The sequence below is a fragment of the Eutrigla gurnardus genome, assembly GCF_963514095.1.
Source record: "Eutrigla gurnardus genome assembly, chromosome: 13".
NCBI classification, from domain to species: Eukaryota; Metazoa; Chordata; class Actinopteri; order Perciformes; family Triglidae; genus Eutrigla; species Eutrigla gurnardus.
In genome coordinates, this window is record NC_139936.1 from 5,146,238 (window position 1) to 5,163,818 (window position 17,581).

Below are 17,581 nucleotides of genomic sequence, written 5' to 3' on the forward strand. Positions count from 1 at the left end.
ATGCAGAGGCAGTGGAGTGACTTTAAACGAATAGCAGAGCCGCCGGGCACGATGCCAGGGAAATAGAAAAAAAAAGAGAGTGAGAGGAGAAGAAAAAGGTGAAAAGTAAAAAGGGAACAGGTAGAGAGAGAGAGGGAGATGAATGCAGGGGGAAGGAGGGATGCAAGGGTGAAAACACCCATAGAAATAGTGCACAACTAAAGAGAAATGTATGTAAGAGGGAGGGAGGGAGGGATGTTCAGAGTGAAGGCGAGAGTGGGAGGTAACAAGGATACACTGTAGAGAGAGGGAGGGGGAGAGAGCTTGTTCATGGAGGAATGTGACTGTGTTCAGAGTATGGGAGATGGGACGGACTGATTGCTCCGCACCAGGTGTTGAAGAGGAGTGAGAGGGGAACCCAGGAAGAGAAGAAGCAGACGCCACTTTCTCGCCACCGCCTGCAGAAATAACTGGTATCCAGCGGGTCGTTCCACAGTGATCCACCCGGCTTTGGGGAACAGATCTGCAGCGGAGGCAGACTCCACTTGGAGGTAAGTCACCTTCAGCTGGACTGGAGGGGGAGAATGTGGCTGTTTGACTGGATGTGACAGGGGGGGGGGGGGGGGGGCAATTGATGGTCGGGGCTCACCGCCTTGTAACTCCAAACACAAGTCGGCAATAACAAGTCCCACGCACTGGTGTGTGAAGTCTCTTAAGTGTTTGTGTGTAATGTAGACAGTCAGTTAGTCAGTTCTTTACTTCAACATCCAACTGAACCAAAGTTTCTCAGGCATGGGGTCTAAATCCTTTGCTACTTTTTTTAAAAAGCAAGCTACGACCGGCTCCGGGTGAAATACGTGCTCTCTTTACAGAAACCTGCCAATCATGTTATTTCCTTCCAGCACAGCCATTACTGGACACCCACAACTGTCTTTAACTTAAGTGTAAAAGCAAGGAGCAGCATGGGGCTCTAGCTAAATGTTACACTACACACAGTACTTTGGGGAAATAAGTGGTTTTGCACACAGAGCCGATTGTTAAAGGTGTTCTAAGCATGAATTACGTGTGTCCACATATATATATTTCTCCCATTCTGTGATTCTCTAGAGTAATGGGCTCCAACAGCACTTGAATATTCTCATGCTTTGCTTTGCAGTATAGTTAACATGCATGAAGAGGAGGAGATGTGTGTGTGGGGAGTCATTTACCTTTTGTACAGCCTCCCAGTTTCAGGAGTGTCACACCCCGTCACGTATGTGTTGAGACCTGTAGGGAACATGAATGACTGTAGCTTGGTGACAAGGTGAGTATAGGGCACCTGCTCGGGCATGTTCAACTTTGAACTGTCGCTTATTACGCAGAGAAAAACACGGGGGGAGAGACAGATCCACGAGGAGATGGCGTGGAGGATGAAAGCAGGTCTCTTATGTCGTCACAGCAGAGAATAAGTGAGTTGTTTTCCCTCGTGTGAAGTATGGAATTCCTTTTTATTGATGTAAATATCTCGACTTGACGGGTCATTTCCACATCTTTTCATATTTGCGATTGTTTCATGGGAATGAATGCAGCTCAGTCTCTATCGCGTGACAAACCATCAGAGCCCGTCATGACCTCCTGAAGAAGAAGACGCTTCCTAAAATAACTGTCCCAGATACTCGAACGCAGCATTATTGCATGAGTGAAGGCTCCGTGTCAGAGAAGTGCAGCATCCCAACAATTTCACGAGTCTCAGCTCCGGGGATGACGTCGCACAGTTTTTCAACTTTTCGCCGATGATTCATATAAACCTCCCCTAAAAGAGAATCATATTCGGGTGAGTGTAAGACGTGACTTTTTGTGAGTTATGGCACCTCAGACTGTTGAAAGAGCCATGCAGAGTTCCCCTACAATGATTCATTGAGCGTTGCGGGGTCGGGTGGTGGTGGGGGGGGTTTCTATTTGGGAGCTGAGCGCAGGTATCGTATGCAGCACATATTTCCAGCTGCTTTCAGAATGATATAGACCCCTGAAAGTGAGCTCATTATGTTTTCTTTCACTCCCACATTACACCAGCCACACACACATTCACACCACACCACACACACACAGAGCCACGGCAGATTAGGAGGATGGTTATGCTCCAGAAAGACAACCTTATCACTGGGTCTTCAGCTTGCTGGGTCAATGGGCCCCGGTGCCAGGAAAGGCCTCATTCTTTCCACCTACCTATGCATGTCATGAGTCTGTGATACCGTATCAAACACAAATATATAAGACAGCCTTTTAAGAAACAGTGCAGTGACTGTGTGAGAAATGCAGAGGTGAGTTTATGTAAGACGTCTCGAAAAAAAAAAACTCATCTGACATGTTAATATCACTACAAAACGGGAACAAAACATTTATTGTGATTTTATCATTTTGACAGCCAGAGTGCCTTCCTTGCTTAAAGCTCAATTACTGTATAAATACCACATCAAAAGCTTTTATGACAATCAATTAAGTTTAAAATTTCATATTTATGAGGCTGTCTGTCATATCATGCATAAATGGCACCGCCTGTTCATAACAAGCAGGCGGTTAATGGAAAAGGGTAAATATTCGCGGGTAATGGATGGGCAATAATTTAGTACGTCTAAAATACTTCCATTTGTTTACACTTCGTCTTCACTTGCTGTTTTTAGAGTTGGGATAAAAGCCTTGGATGTAAATATTTCATGACTATGGAGCTGGATGGGAGATCTGCAGCATCCAACCTGAAGACACAAGTCTTTAAAACCACTTCTGAAAGCTTCCAGGGCACTGTAAAGTTTGAAGCTTTATGGGAAAGTGCAGAGACACATTGTAATGTAATAATCAATCTTGAATGGATGGATGCTGCTCAATAAAGGAACATAAAAGGAAATTTCTGATATTTAATTTTAGAACTCCTTAAATTCATGAGCGTCAATTCCCATCCTCGTTGCAGTACTAAAGGCTCCCATTTAGACTCCATTAAAAATACATTTTCCTCCACACTCCAGCTGCCAAGGTTATGCAAATGCCTTTACTACAGGAGCGATAGTTGGCCAGCCATACAAACCCAATGAGCAGTGCACACAACCTCCTTATCTATTAAAATCCTAAGGAGGTTGATTGTTTGGTTGACCTAATGTCTCATTTGGATGCACATAATAGTATCCGAATGCAATCTAATTTGAACTGGAGCTCCTTCACTTAAAGGGCTGGCCTAGTTGGAGATGCAGCCGCACGGCTGCCAATTTAAAACACTGAGATTAAATTAATGAGCATTAGATGATTGACTCGCGTGATTCGACGGAACATGCCTTCAACTCTGAGCGGAGGAGACACACTATTTGCTCAACAATAAAACAGTCATCAACGTACAATGCAGTGTCAGTCCCACAGAATATAAATCTCTCTCTCACACACTTTCCACGTCTGTCTCTTTCCCTTTCTGCTTTTGTCTCTCTCTCTCTCTCTTTCTGTCTCTCTCTCTCTCAATTCAATTCAATTCAATTGGCAAGAAAGTGGTAACAATGTTGCCAAAGCATCAAAATACATATAATTTGTTCAAATATTAGGACGGTATACAATAAACAGATAATAAATATGAACATTTATTTATATTAATTATAGAAACAGTATTATCATAGTAATATACCTCTTATATATCTACATACATACACATATACATACATATACAGTACACATACATCTTATCTTAAAAGATCTCTCTCTGTCTCTCTCTCTCTCTCTCCCTCTCCCTCTCTCTCTCTCTCTCTCTCTCTCTCTCTCTCCCTCTCCCTCTCCCTCTCTCTCCCTCTCCCTCTCTCTCTCTCTCTCTCTCTCTCCCTCTCCCTCTCTCTCTCTCTCTCTCTCTCTCTCTCTCTCTCTCTCTCTCTCTCTCTCCCTCTCCCTCTCCCTCTCTCTCCCTCTCCCTCTCCCTCTCTCTCTCTCCCTCCCTCCCTCCCTCTCCCTCTCTCTCTCTCTCTCTCTCTCTCTCTCTCTCTCTCTCTCTCTCTCTCTCTCTCTCTCTCTCTCTCTCCTCTCTCTCCTCCCTCTCTCTCTCCCTCCGTGCCTGGTATTCCTTCTTCTTCATCTGAGGCAGTAATGAGTGTCTGCCATTCTGCTCTTCAGCATTGAAGCTCTATTCATGCTCAATCTCCTTTACAATGCACTAAAGGGATTACCCAATTAGCTGCTATTGGACGCCATTGTGCGTGCCTGTGTGTGTGTGTGTGTGTGTGTGTGTGTGTGTGTGTGTGTGTGTGTGTGTGTGTGTGTGTGTGTGTGTGTGTGTGTGTGTGTGTGTGTGCTCGGTCAGTAGATAGATGTGTTAGCAGTGAAAGTGGAAGATGGATGGCTGTCTGTATCCAACACTTCATTCCCAGTTGATGTTCTGCTGGAGGCCACATTACTCATCATCCACACGACTCAGCCACATGAGGAAGATGGGGAAGTGTGCGTGTGTGTGTGTGTGTGTGTGTGTGTGTGTGTGTGTGTGTGTGTGTGTGTGTGTGTGTGTGTGTGTGTGTGACTGGGGCCTTGAGGAGCCATAGAGGATGACTTCTCAATAATTCAAACCAATCAATCAGACTATCAGTCCGTCCTCACTTTAATTTGTGGGGCTAATTTCCACTGTGTCATGGCTGGGATAATGGGAAATGCCTGCTTCATTACATGTGAATCATCAAGTTGCTCTGTGCGAACCACAAATCAATTCCCGGTTACGTAACGTGTTACAACACACTGGGAGCAATATGCCCGGTGTACGTTTAGAGGATCGAACCGCGTGTTAAGGATTCGTTTAGACCGAGGTCACGGAGTTAAGGTGCAATCCAGAATTTTGGAGCATCGAAATTTTGGTCTGTTTTGATTTTATTCCATGTGAATGTTCTAAACAGTATTTATATCACGCATATCTTACGATCTTTGGATGAAAAAATATTCACTATGATGGATTAAGTAGGTTTTAAGTCAAGATGCACTGATTGTATTGGCTGCCCATAGAATATGACAAATGTTTTTAAGTTATACGGGAGGTTATGTTAACACATCAACATTTACTCATTATGGGGAATAATATCACACATCCTGTGGTAGGAGAAACAAAACTCCTCAGGGTTAACTCCAACAAGACCTTTTTTAAATAGTTTTCACATAAATCCCAAGGGTTTAAAGGAACAATGCTATTGAGTTCTATTATGGAAAGTGTTTTTGGAGCTTGCGCCATATTAAGGACCAAAAGTCCTCCAACTTTATGTTGAAATGTCAGTAATTAGCAGTAAAACTTTGTAGAAAACGAGATAAAACATGCAAAAAAAAAACCCAAATGAAAAAAAGTGCTGCAGCCGGTTGGAACTTCAATAAAGGAAACGCTGCGTATTAAATGATGCACGCGCTTAAGACGGCACACATGAACAAAGAGGCATAAGCTGTCTGAGACTGACCTAAAAAAACAGACACACTGAACTAGATAGATTACACGTAGCATCTGTTGGAAATTACCATAAAGACAGTGAGAATTAAAATGATGCCATCTGGCAGCGCGGCAGTGTGGAGGTACAGTGAGAACAGAGAGGCTCATGGTCATTGTGACATAGGTATAAATCCTGGACCTTTAGAGCACATTGCTGCCTTCCACTGGCTGTGGTAATGGATTGGCCATGGCCCCGTGTGTGTGTGTGTGTGTGTGTGTGTGTGTGTGTGTGTGTGTGTGTGTGTTTGGGAGGGGGGGGTATTGTCAGCTGGTCTTGCGCGGGACTGGGCTTTGTGTCAGGCAGGTCAGCTGGGGCTTGAAAGCAAGGACTGCACCCCCGCCCATACACACACACACACACACACACACACATCACCCACTGCTTACACACAAAAAAACACACACAGCCAATCAGATATGCCATTAGATGTATGCATGCATCCACACACACAACCAACCCCCCCATCCCATCTCACCAAAGGTCTTAAATCACACTGTCCACTCAAAAGCCATGAGGTCAGACCGTTTTGCCCCTCTTAATAACATTTGCAATGATGAAGCAGTTTATATATATATATATACATATAAAAAAGATTTCAAATCACTTCAATACTGTGCATCCAATAGAAGCGACATGCACCAGTTCTCTCTTAGCAAGTGAGCGCGGACATAAAAGTGAAATAGCAGGATCATTGTCCAGACAAACTTGGCTTGGGGGGCTGAATGGGACTAATCGAAGAACAATGGCAGTCAGCTGAAAAGGACGAGTGAGCAGTGCTGCTGGAAAGGATTATGGTAGATCTGCTGTGTATGGCGGGTCCGAAAACTTTCAGAAAGTATGACGTAATGGACGTGAACTTTCCTGTCTGCACATGTTGAGAGATCACACAATACTGGGGGCCCGCGGCGCTTTTCCATTAGTTGAGTTTCAACGAATAGATTCACACATTGATTCTCGACGTGCTGTCAATGAATCAGTAGCGTCGCGTCGGTGCAGGAGTGGTAAAGCTGTCTGTTTCCTTCACATTAACAGAAAGTATACGTTTTCTCGTGACAAAAATGGGGCCCGAGATTTACACTTGTTTTATCAGCGGCAGAGCTCAGGGGCCATAGCTCTTCCGTTGTAGTGGTTTGTTCATTTGGAACACAGTACCTTGTATATTTTCCTGTTGTGATGTGTGATTGTATTTCATCCGCAAGGTGTTTTGTCAACAGTGTGTACTCTGTGGGTTGCTGAACGCTCCACTGCCTCAGACGGACTCGTACGCCAGGAAACCACGTGAAAGTGTGTGTTTTTCAGTGTAGAAGTGTAACGTGTGTGTGTGTGAACAATGAGCGTAAAGGCAGGATGGTGGTAAATCACTATAAAACTGAAGCTCTCCGGCCTTCTCATTGTGACGACTAGTCATTTATTTAACACTCAAATATGGTCCTGGGCTGTTTGAGGAGAATACATCAAGCCGGCAACACAAGAGTCCACACAAAGAGCGGCACACTTCAACAGACAAAGAGGGAAAGGAGAGAGGGGAAAGCGCCTTTTTTTCTCCTTAAAAATGAAGTGTTGTTTGTTCAGGGTGGGTGCAGGGCACCGAGTGGGACGGGTGGACGGAGGGGAGGGACTGATGGAAGGAGGGGAGGGAGGATGAATGGTTATTACACAGTAAATCGATGCACAAACGGGGGGGGGGGGGGGGGGGGGGGTGTCTGTGGGTGATAGTGGGGGGGGAAAGAGGGGGGACACGGGGGGGTGTGAAAGATCTTTTGTGAAGGCTGTGAGTTAATCACTTGAGCGGCACACGCCAGTTCTATGGGAGCACATGTCGTACACTGGCTCCCCTGGGTGGAGCGGGAGGTCCCTAAACACACACACACACACACACACACACAGAATTTACATGTCAGTTATAATGCAAAGCTGGGTACAGGCCGACTAGAAAGACCCGCCCCCTCCACAGAACAGTAAGCAGAACCTCGGTGATAGTGTGAGGTTCGCATTTGCTGCTGGTTCACTGAAGGCTACACACACACACAAAGAAAGTACACACATGCCTGTTCACTTTCTCCGAGGGCCTGGATAGATGACTCTGTAGGGGCCTTGCTAGAGATGGATGCTTAGATTGACCCGGCAGTAAGTACAATCTATTGTTTCATTACTTCAGTCCCATGTCAGTGGTAGATGCTAATATCTGAGAGTGATAGTGCCTTCACTGGAGGTTTAGATTAAGCGGAGGCATCCAGGCCGGAGGAGAATGGAGGCAGTCACAGTCACGTCAGATGCTGTTTACATCAGTGGCACTGCTTTGCAGGTGCAGAATTTAACATTATGTGTTATTACTCAACCATTTTAGTAGCTGTTTACTTTCTCGAATACATTTTTTTGAATTTCATCAGGAACGAAACTCGAAAAAGGAAAACTGAAGCTGCGTCGGAAAAGACTTCCAGCCGGCTGTAATTTTCTCATGATTTGTGCAATTTATGGTTATCTTTCCTTTCCTGTATTCACATTTACTGTCAGCTTTTTTTTTTTTTATTCCGCCGTAGAAAGCACTCAAACTTTCCTTCTCTCTCTCTCACATGCTGTCTGTCTCTGATGCTTCTATTATTGTCGTCATGATGAAAAACCTATTCTGCACATGTCTCATCTTGCTTATCATTGTTTCCTTGACAATGAAATGTGACAGCCTTGATCAGCTCTCCCGCCTTTATTCGGCTATATTCAAGCACGCCCATCAAACTTCTCTAGGAATTGACACTGACAGCTACGCATACAAACACCGCCATGCAACCAATGATTATGGATTTGCCTTTAGCTGATTGTAACATATACTAATATGTGACTTAGGGCAGGTTATTAGTACTGTTCTTTGTTGGTGTGGCCATTAGAAAATGTTTAAAAGCTGAGGAGCAGGTGGTTAGGGGATCTCAAAGGCCTGATCAGGCAGGATGGACCCTTTGCTACTAAAGACACTGCTTCTCCCTTGTGGGTTGGAGATCAGGAGCAACATCTGGGGTCTGGTTGTCTTTAAAGCTGAGTTGGGGAGAAAAGAGAGCATCACTACCTCTCTGAATGAGTCAATGTTAACACAAAAGTTCTGTGTTCTTCATCTAATCTTCATCATTCCAGCCAGTCAGTTATTAAATCAATATGTAAGTGGTTATACTGTGTTGAAGTAGCAGATAGAAAAGTGACTGTATAGGGTTATGCAGATGGCAAGTGTTGAGTAGGCTGTAAGTAGCCTAATTACCAGTTTGTTTAGAGGAAGGGCATTCAAAGGGTTATTTGTCAAATTCAACGGCCGAGCCATAAATCTAGACACACAAAGCCAGGCAGAGCGCCAAGGCGGGCTTTTTTCCCCTCTTTGTTTGTTGAGCAAATGTGAACACACCTGCTTTAACACTGCATGTCTGGACTGAACAGGAAACAATAGTGTTTAAAAACACACACACAAAAAAAAAAGATCAGATGAGACTATGACATTGTTTTGTCCTTTGGTGATAAAAATCTCCTGTTTGAGGATCAGCGGATAATAATCTCTGTGTTAAATGTGCTTTATCGCAGATGGAGCCGCCGACAGTCCTTCTCCGGGGGTCATGAATTGGTTCTCCCCTTCGCTTCTGTGTAACTTGACCACCTGGACTTCAGCCCCAGCCTCCCCTCACCTCATGCCTGCAGGACCATGGGAAGTGTCAGCAGCCTCGTCAACGGCAACAGCCTCAACAGCAAACACTGCAAGGCGTCTGAACACAGGTTAAAGAAGGGAACGGATCCTCACAGAAGGAGCGGAGGCTGCAGCCTTGAGGAGTTACTGAAGTGTGGATTCACTCAGGCCTCCGCCTCCACCACTCAACCCTCCAAAGGCCTGGCACACTCCCGGTCGGGTCGGAGCGAAGATTTCTTTTACATCAAAGTATGTGCCAGATATCAGATGACATCAAAACTGTGTTGACTAGAAATCTATTAAAAAAAGCATAACATGTTTATCCTGTTTCATATAAGGTGAGCCATAAACAGAGGTACCACAAAGCAGTGCCGATGGAAGATCGTGGGAAGAACAAAAGCGGGGAATCAGATGGCCGATTACAACCAAAACTGCTGCTGATGTCGGGGAACGTGACTGAAAGGGTGAGCGGAAAACCCATTGTTACTTCTCTCATGTTTCACCCAAATGATGCTCGTTAGATTTGAATGGAATAGCTTGTGATTTGGTGGGAATATCTATATTTGCTTTCTTGCCACAAGATAAATGAGGTGATTATTGGCAAACTCACTTTGTAAAGTCAATGACAGAGCTTATCAGATAATATCAGATATCATAATGTTAAGTCCGTTTTCATAGCCTCATCAAATGCAACTTGCTGCGATTGACTTGACTGCAACTGTTGGATGTTCTCACATCCATTAAGATGTCACGCATGCCGACCCGCAGCAGACTTTAAAAACCTCCCAGTGACGATGAGGATAAAACATGCACAGCAGGTAGTTTAATTGGTAGCAGCCATTCCTCATAACCTGTGCTGAACCTTCCCAGCGTATTAATCACCCCCCGGCTAGATTAATGACCCAAGAATGCCTCGATCTTCTCTGTGAAGTCATTGCTTTGCCAAGAATACATAAGCAAACGGAATCTCCTTCAATAGGTCGTTATTCCTCGGGGGAGAAAAGAGGGCGAGAAGGGACAACTTTAAAGAGACAGAGCAGAAAATAAGAGAGAAAAGAGAGAGATAAAGGGCCAAAGGGATAGAAAGAGAGGGGGAAAAGTGAGGGAAAGCATCCCAGTCATGAAGTCAGTGAGGAGGAATGCTGAGCTCACAAGCTTTACCTCTTACACTTCAGCAGTAGCTCACATTATTAATATCAGAGAGAAGGGCTATTCATCTTTTCTCAGACAGCACATGGGGGAGAGATGTGGGATGCAGAGGGGAGGAGAGGAGGAGAGGAGAAAGGAGGGGAGGCACGGTGCTGCTTGTGACGTTCTTGGACAGCGCGGATGTGGCATGCGGAGAAGAAGTTCATCTTTGAAATGAGTTTTCTCTTTTATGACAGTCTAGTGAATTTTACTTGCAAGTACTGGCTTTTAGTACTGCCGGCATGTAGTGAAGCAATTCTACACGCTTCATTGCTTCTGTTTCTAATAGGAAAAGACATGATTGGGAGGTGGGAAAAAAAAAATCTATCTCTTTCATTTGTACAGACTTCCAGCATGTGACTAATATTTATCTCTGTAAAAGCCAGGCATTATGATTTTTCAAGTTTCCAGAATGTGACTCATCCCTGGCTCTTTGTACTCCCCGTCAGCCACTGAATATAAAAACAAAAAGTGGGAAGAGCAGCGCTGACTGTGTGTCATTTCACTCTTCCAGACCTCTGCTGAGAAGTCATTGGTCCGTTCCACTGCCTTCAACCCTGTGATTCCCAGGAGTACGTCCTCCACAGAGACGGGCCACAACAACCTGAATATCCTTTGTCCCCCGGACAAAGCCAGGAGTCCAGATAGTAGACACAAGCAAGACACCTTCTCAGGTCTTCTTCCATAACATATTGATAAAATGTCGCCTTAAAAAATGAGTTTATTCAGGTTGAACATCAGATTATAGTTATATAAAGCTGCATCTCTTTTCCTTTCAGGGACTCTCTCCGACTCTGGACGTAACTCTATGTCGAGCCTGCCCACCCACAGCACCAGCGGCAGCTTAAGTGCTTCCACGGGTCCTGTCAGTCACGGTGATGGCAGCTCGGCTCCCGCAAACAGCCTCGGCAAGGGAGCGCAGCCCAATTTCCCTCCATGGGTCAACGGGAATAGCACTAACCTTGACTGTAGCTACAGGCCCGGATTGAACACTGGAGGGTTGACATCTAAGGCTAATGGGGACGCTGCCTCCCCAATTCCTGCAGATGAGCCGAGCACTCTCACCGAAACGGCGGGGGGGATTCGGTCGCCCATTACTACAGATGAGTCACTGATTGAACGTTTGGAACAAAGGCTGCTGGAGAGAGAGACCGAGCTGCAGGAGCTACAGGTATCAAGCTGTCACCTTTAGAAAAATAAATCACCACAGCACGTGCTCTTAATCAAGATCAGTACTTCTGATGGGCAGTTAGACGTGTGCGAGTGTGATCATATTTTAACTGTCTTCGCCTGACGATAGGTGAGTTTCGAAGACAAGGAAGCAGACACATGCCAGCTGTTTGACGAGAGACAAAGATACTGTGCTGAGGAGATGGAGGGACTGAAGCAGCGATGCTCCACGAGGCTACGGCAAGTTTCCCAAATGGCTGCAAAAACCCACCAAGCGCTCCAGCTGCAGGTCAGCCAGCTCCAGGTCAGCCCAGCTCCTCTATTCTCTCTAGCACCCTTCACTTCTGGTTCACATTCATCCCACCAACACTTCTCCCTCCCCAATGAATTCATTAAAAGGGAAAATGGTCCCTCTTTGGATTTCAAATCAGTGTTGTTGGTTAGAATAGAGTTAAGTTCTCCTGTACGCATGTGCCAGGAAGCATCGCATACAAGCTTCAGATAGCCGGAGGGTCCACAAACGGCCAACGCAGCAGCAGCAGCAGCCTCGGCGTCTCTCCGCTGCATCTCTTTGGCCAAATGCTCTGGCTCGAATGAATGCGGCCGAATCAGCCAAAAACACTGTAAAATGTATTCTCGTCCATACCATTATCTCCTCTCATATTCTCAAGATGTTATCTTCACTGTTGGAAGCGTAGCTAGTTTGCATCGCGAGCAAACAGAACAAGGAATTCCCTTCTTTGAGATCAGAAGACTAGAAATCCAAGCTGAAAAAGTAGATTTTCCTTGTATCCAACTACATCCCTTTCACATCACATGACGACGCTGGATGCAGGACGAGTCCTTCAGTCAATATAGCATACAGTGAAATTTAGTGTTTCAATCGTCTATATTTACCATCAACACTGATTGGAGGCATAAGAAGGTTGTGGTTTTTCCCTTTAAGATACGCTACTTTCACTTCATTTCAGTTAAGAAACAAAAAACATGAGCAAAATCATAACAATTCTACACCTTGCATGAAGAGTAAAATAAGAAATTAACTCTTACAGGTGGAGAAGGAGAGGCTTCAGGACGATGTCTCGAAGCTAACGCGAGAGAAAGATCTGGTGGAGCTCAGACTGAGGTCGTACGCGAAGGAGAGCTCGCAGCTCAGCCCGACACTTGAGGAAACTCAATGGGAGGTGAGCCACAAGTCGAGTGATATCAGTTGGGTTTGTAAGCCGAAGCGTACAATACAATCAGGTGCAACCTTGAACGCTGTTGAAGAGCTGTGGGGACAGAATGCTCCTCCATCACTGGAGAAAATCAACCTTCAATGCTGTTGAGCATCTATGAGCAACTTTTGGGGGGATTTTGGGTGTTTTTTTGGTGGTGGTGAACAAAACGGAGCTAAAAGATGAGTGAATGTTGGAAATTTGCTGCATAGACAGAAATTTGAAATGAATGCTAAGCTCTCTGTGTGTGCAGGATGTAAACAGGCAACTGTGTGTTAACATGCATATGCTGATGATATGTCAATTTTACAGCCAAATAAGTGGCCACAATTTTTTATAATCTTTTTCAATTCTGTAGTTTGCTTTTGGAAATGTAACAGTAGTGTTCCCCATGCATACTATTGTTATATAATATTTTACAAAGAATATCCAAAGATTCCAAAGAACATAATTCATAAATAATTCAACATTTTCATAAATGTCTCTGTCTTTATGCAGGTGTGCCAGAAGTCAGGGGAGATCTCTCTACTGAAGCAGCAACTGAGAGACTGCCAGGCGGACGTCAACCACAGGTTGAACGAGATCGTCAGCCTCAGGGCGTCGCTGAGGGAAAACGCAGCGAAGACGGAGATGCTTGAGAGACAGAATAAAGACCACGATGACAAACTCCGCTCTCGCACCATAGAGGTGGAGGTTAGTCTGTTCACGCTTCAAGGGACATTCAATCCGCCGTGGCATTCAAATAAGGATGTGTGAATAAAATACCCACACGGTGCTTATAAACTGAAAGCACTTAGAGCTGGGAAGGATACCTGCTATTATGTGCTAGTGCTGCAACCTTCAGACTGTTTTCGATGTCCGAGTTTGAGAAATTACATAATATAATAATGTTAACATCCGTCAAAAAAAGTTCCCTGTGTCTAAAATAGTTTCCATTTTTTATTTAAGGTGTGCCAAAATGAACTTCAGCGCAAGAAGAACGAGGCAGACTTGCTGAGAGAGAAAGTGTGCAAACTGGAGGAAGACGTTCAGGGAATGAAACAGGATCTGGCCGTGGCAAAGGAGCGAAGGCTTCAGCACAGCTTGCAACTTGACGCCCGTGCCCAGGCTCAGGCCTCGGAAAGACTAATCCAGGGCTCAGAGACCCCCAGCCAGTGCCAAGGGGAGGAGAGCAGCAGACCCGCTGCCACAGAATCCCTCCAGAGGGAAGTGGAGCGGCTGAAGCAGCAGCTCAGGGACGAGCAGGACACAAAGGAGAAGCTGGCCAACAACTTTGAGCAGGAGAGGCTGACGTGGAACAAGGAGAAAGACCGGGTCATCAAGTACCAGAGGCAGCTCCAGATCAACTACCTGCAGGTGCACAAGAAGAACCAGGACCTGGAGAGGATCCTGAAGGAGGTGACGGCCGAGCTGGAGAGCCGGACGGAGCTCGGCATGGACATCAACTACGGCTCAGGGTTGCAGACGTACGACGATGTTATCGCCACGGAGATTTGATGGGAAGCACTCGCACACCTGCAGTAAAAGTGAACCGAGCACTTGACTATTTTTTTTCACCATATATATTTATGACATAACGACTGGAGAGCATCCACTGCTATAGTGTTTTACAAGGGTTATTTAATAGAATGTGCATAATCTAGTGTATTTTGTCTCCAGGTCACATAAAAAGTGTTTTTTTTGTGATGACACCGTTAGTACTTCTATAAAAGTAAGTTATTTAATGTTAAAATGAGATATTTTTTTTTACCATGCTGTCTAACAGGATCGTGCGTTGTTCATTGATAGCTGATTTATCTGTTTCATGATTAATGTCCGGTGGGAACACATGATAAGCGTGATGGGGACTTAATGTCTGTCCCTTCCAGCACGGCTGATGGCAGTGATGTATCACCGGAGAGTCTGGGGTCCTGAACCTTACTAGACTGTGTCCACATTAATGTATGCTCCCACACTGTTCAACGGTTTTAAACCACATTTCAAAACAATACACACATCACACGATAGTGATGATGACAGGTCTTGATGCGAGTATTTCTTATATCCACACCAGCGTAGAAAAAAAGATGTTTTTCACTTCAAATTATTTAAAGTTGTCATGCATTTTCATCTTTAGCTTCAACAGTGAAGATTTAAGTCAATATGCACTATATTGAGGTTGATATATGCGTCGTTATCGGCATCGTTTCAAACTCTTCTGTTTCAGTGATGCAGTTAATTCACCTTGGAAGCTACTGACATTAGATAGACCTGAATACCACTCATACAATAACCATCACTCCACCGAACACACACATCACTGATTTATGAAAGTATGTCACTGTCGTTCAGGCCGACTAAGTTGACGAGGTCTTACTGTTGATCTAAACATTACATTTAATTGAATCCATCTATGAACTTGAGTGTGCATGAAACCAGGACTTCACACCTGAGACCGGTTCATTCCTGATACAGAGATGCACATAATACGGTATATAGAGAGAACATCTCTGATAGAAACCAAGGGCAAATGCAAATTTTAGGATTCACTTTGTGTTCCGTGTGTGTTTAGAAAAAGAGAGAGAGATTAAACGGGGCTGGACAGAATACAATAAAAGCTAATATTTTAAAAAGAAAAACAAAAGGAAAAAGGGTGATCTCTGGGAAATGTCTATCTCTCCTCCTACATTGATCATCTAACTTTGTGAGAGTTAGCTGGCACCGTTCCACTCGGAGACAAACAATCCTTCCTATAGCAGAAGTCCTGGACATTTGCCTCTGCTATTTTGGAGCCGTTCCACTTCCCACAAGGGCAAAGGAGTTTGTGAAGCAAAAGTTTAACTACTCCACCCACTCAATACTCAGGGGCTCACACAGACTACTGGACGGGAATACATGCGCACACTGTGCTGGTCAAGAATGTGTGGCAGTCTCTGTAATGAGACTGCTTGAGATTGCTCGGCTACCCGCCATTACATTACATTACCACTGCAGGTCAGGAGAGATTTGGAGGCAGACGGACTAAATGGAAGTATAGGGTGAGGCGCTGCAACCGGTGGCAGTCAAACTCCAAAAAGTCTGATAAGTGTTTTACAGCCTTTACTCTGCTCCTTAGCAGGGAAAAGTGGTCAAACGGGGAAAATAGCAAAAGGACGGTTTGATAGTGGGGAAACGTTGCTGGAATAAGGACAAGCAAGGGCCAAAAAACGGGTCGTTTGAAAATCATCAGAAGCCTCGGTGCTTATCCTCAAACTTTCTGCTATATTTACTTTGCTGTATTCTGAAATCTCAGCAAATGGAATTGTTCACCCGGGCTCTTTTTGCTAGAAGAAGACGGCGAGCGGATTCATCCGTCTTCAAACATCAACAAACATATTGGACTTGTGCTGCAATCCATTGTATTCGGAGCTGGAAATAAAACGACATCTGACAAAGGAAAAGTGCAATAGATCAGTCTTTCAAGTCTCTGAAACTCGGGCGGATTCATCCAGCCTGGGATTCTCTAGTTTTTCATTTCAAGATACACCGTTTCTGGTTGCTAATGGCGCTGTGGTAATTCCTCTGTAGATGCTTGTGGAGCTCTGAGACTTATAAAAACATCTGCTTGCTGCGAGCGGACATGTTTTTCTGAGCAGATGCACTGGGGGCGCGTTTTGATTGGAAGTCGGGAATTCCAAATATGGACTCCTGACTTGCAATGGATTGCAGCATAATTTGCATCATGAAGGCTTATTAATGATTACTGTCCTTAAATATACTTGAAAGGTGCATGGGTATACTTTTGAAGTCCACCACACAATTCTACAGCTATAGAGGTATCAGAAAAAACGACTCTTTTATTGCACAACTTCACAAGCAAATGCTGGATCCATAAATAAATATCAATGCTGTTGATATAAATATATATATTCAACGCTGTCTTCAACTGCTCTCTTTGTCAATCATTCATTAACATTCTCCATTCCTCTTTGACTTAAATAATGAGAAGATTGTTTTCCTCTCCAGCCTAATCATCTAATTTTGGCCTTTATAGTGTTTCCTTCCTTCATCCAACGGCTCCTTCCAGCTCATCTGCTGTCATTACTAAGCTGATTAGACCAAATCAAAACTGAAATCAAATTAAGGCCCATTGTCAGTGCGCGTGGCTACGTCACCGACATGAATGGAGGACCGCACAGAAGAGATAACAAGAAAATTCAGAGTCGCTGGTTTGAAATGAAAGAAGGCAACAAAGCTGAATGGATGAAGGGATTTCTTACTGGGAATAACCATAACATCACCGGGACATACATGACTGCATAGGATAAACATAGACGTTCTCATGGGCCGTATGCGATTCTAATGTGGTTTAGCAGCACAATTGTTTTTTAAAAAGGATTTAATTCTTGCTTTCAATACTTATCTTTTTTAGAAAATCAACCGTTTTCAATTACGGCACGCGGCGGCAGAGAGGCTTATTTTTTTGGGGACGGTTGTGATATACATCTCTTTGTATGGACTCAGCTGAATATACAGCGTTTTCGGTCCAGCAGATGTCTCGGTGCGATCGGACAGCAGTTAGGCAGCCGCCAGAAGACACTGGGTGATAATTTAGCCCTGCCCTGCAGTGACATGATAATATTGCACTCATATCCTGCTGTGATTCTGCTGATCGGCTGACAGTCAAGCACAAAAGGGGCCTGAATTCATTAGTAATGGGGAGGCGCATCTGCAAACCTGTTCAACATACAAAAAAGCAACACTGCTTAAATATTCACAGCAAAGAAATGTGAATAAATTCACAACTTGAACAGCTGTGGTAAAAAAAAAATATAATACTATGAAATTGAAAGCTTGCACTTCATTAGATGGTCCGACCCTCACCTCGAACAATATATTAAATATTCCATACAGTAAATAATAAATGAGTCAATAACACTGTATCAGTTCCT

The 17,581-nt window shown here is 44.4% G+C and overlaps 1 protein-coding gene across 2 annotated transcripts; it reads left to right on the forward strand.

Annotated features, from left to right (window-relative positions):
* Positions 1-356: 356 nt before the first annotated feature.
* On the forward strand, positions 357-16,502 carry lzts1 (leucine zipper, putative tumor suppressor 1). Of its 2 annotated transcripts, none has more exons than XM_084024676.1 (9): positions 357-530; positions 8,997-9,345; positions 9,435-9,560; positions 10,799-10,958; positions 11,064-11,455; positions 11,585-11,758; positions 12,507-12,638; positions 13,170-13,364; positions 13,620-16,502. In XM_084024676.1, exons 2-9 carry the CDS (start codon positions 9,115-9,117, stop codon positions 14,166-14,168), a joined length of 1,959 nt encoding a protein of 652 aa, XP_083880802.1. In that variant the 5' UTR covers positions 357-530; positions 8,997-9,114; the 3' UTR covers positions 14,169-16,502. The 2 variants fall into 2 exon arrangements, with proteins under 2 accessions (XP_083880802.1, XP_083880803.1); XM_084024677.1 differs by lacking the exon at positions 357-530 and adding an exon at positions 7,469-7,565.
* Positions 16,503-17,581: the final 1,079 nt, after the last annotated feature.

Coding starts and splice junctions, on each gene's coding strand:
- lzts1 (XM_084024676.1), top strand. CDS start 9,115: ATGGGAAGTGTCAGCAGCCTCGTCAACGGCAACAGCCTCAACAGCAAA. Junction 9,346..9,434: donor AAGATTTCTTTTACATCAAA/GTATGTGCCAGA, acceptor GTTTCATATAAG/GTGAGCCATAAACAGAGGTA. Junction 11,456..11,584: donor CCGAGCTGCAGGAGCTACAG/GTATCAAGCTGT, acceptor GCCTGACGATAG/GTGAGTTTCGAAGACAAGGA.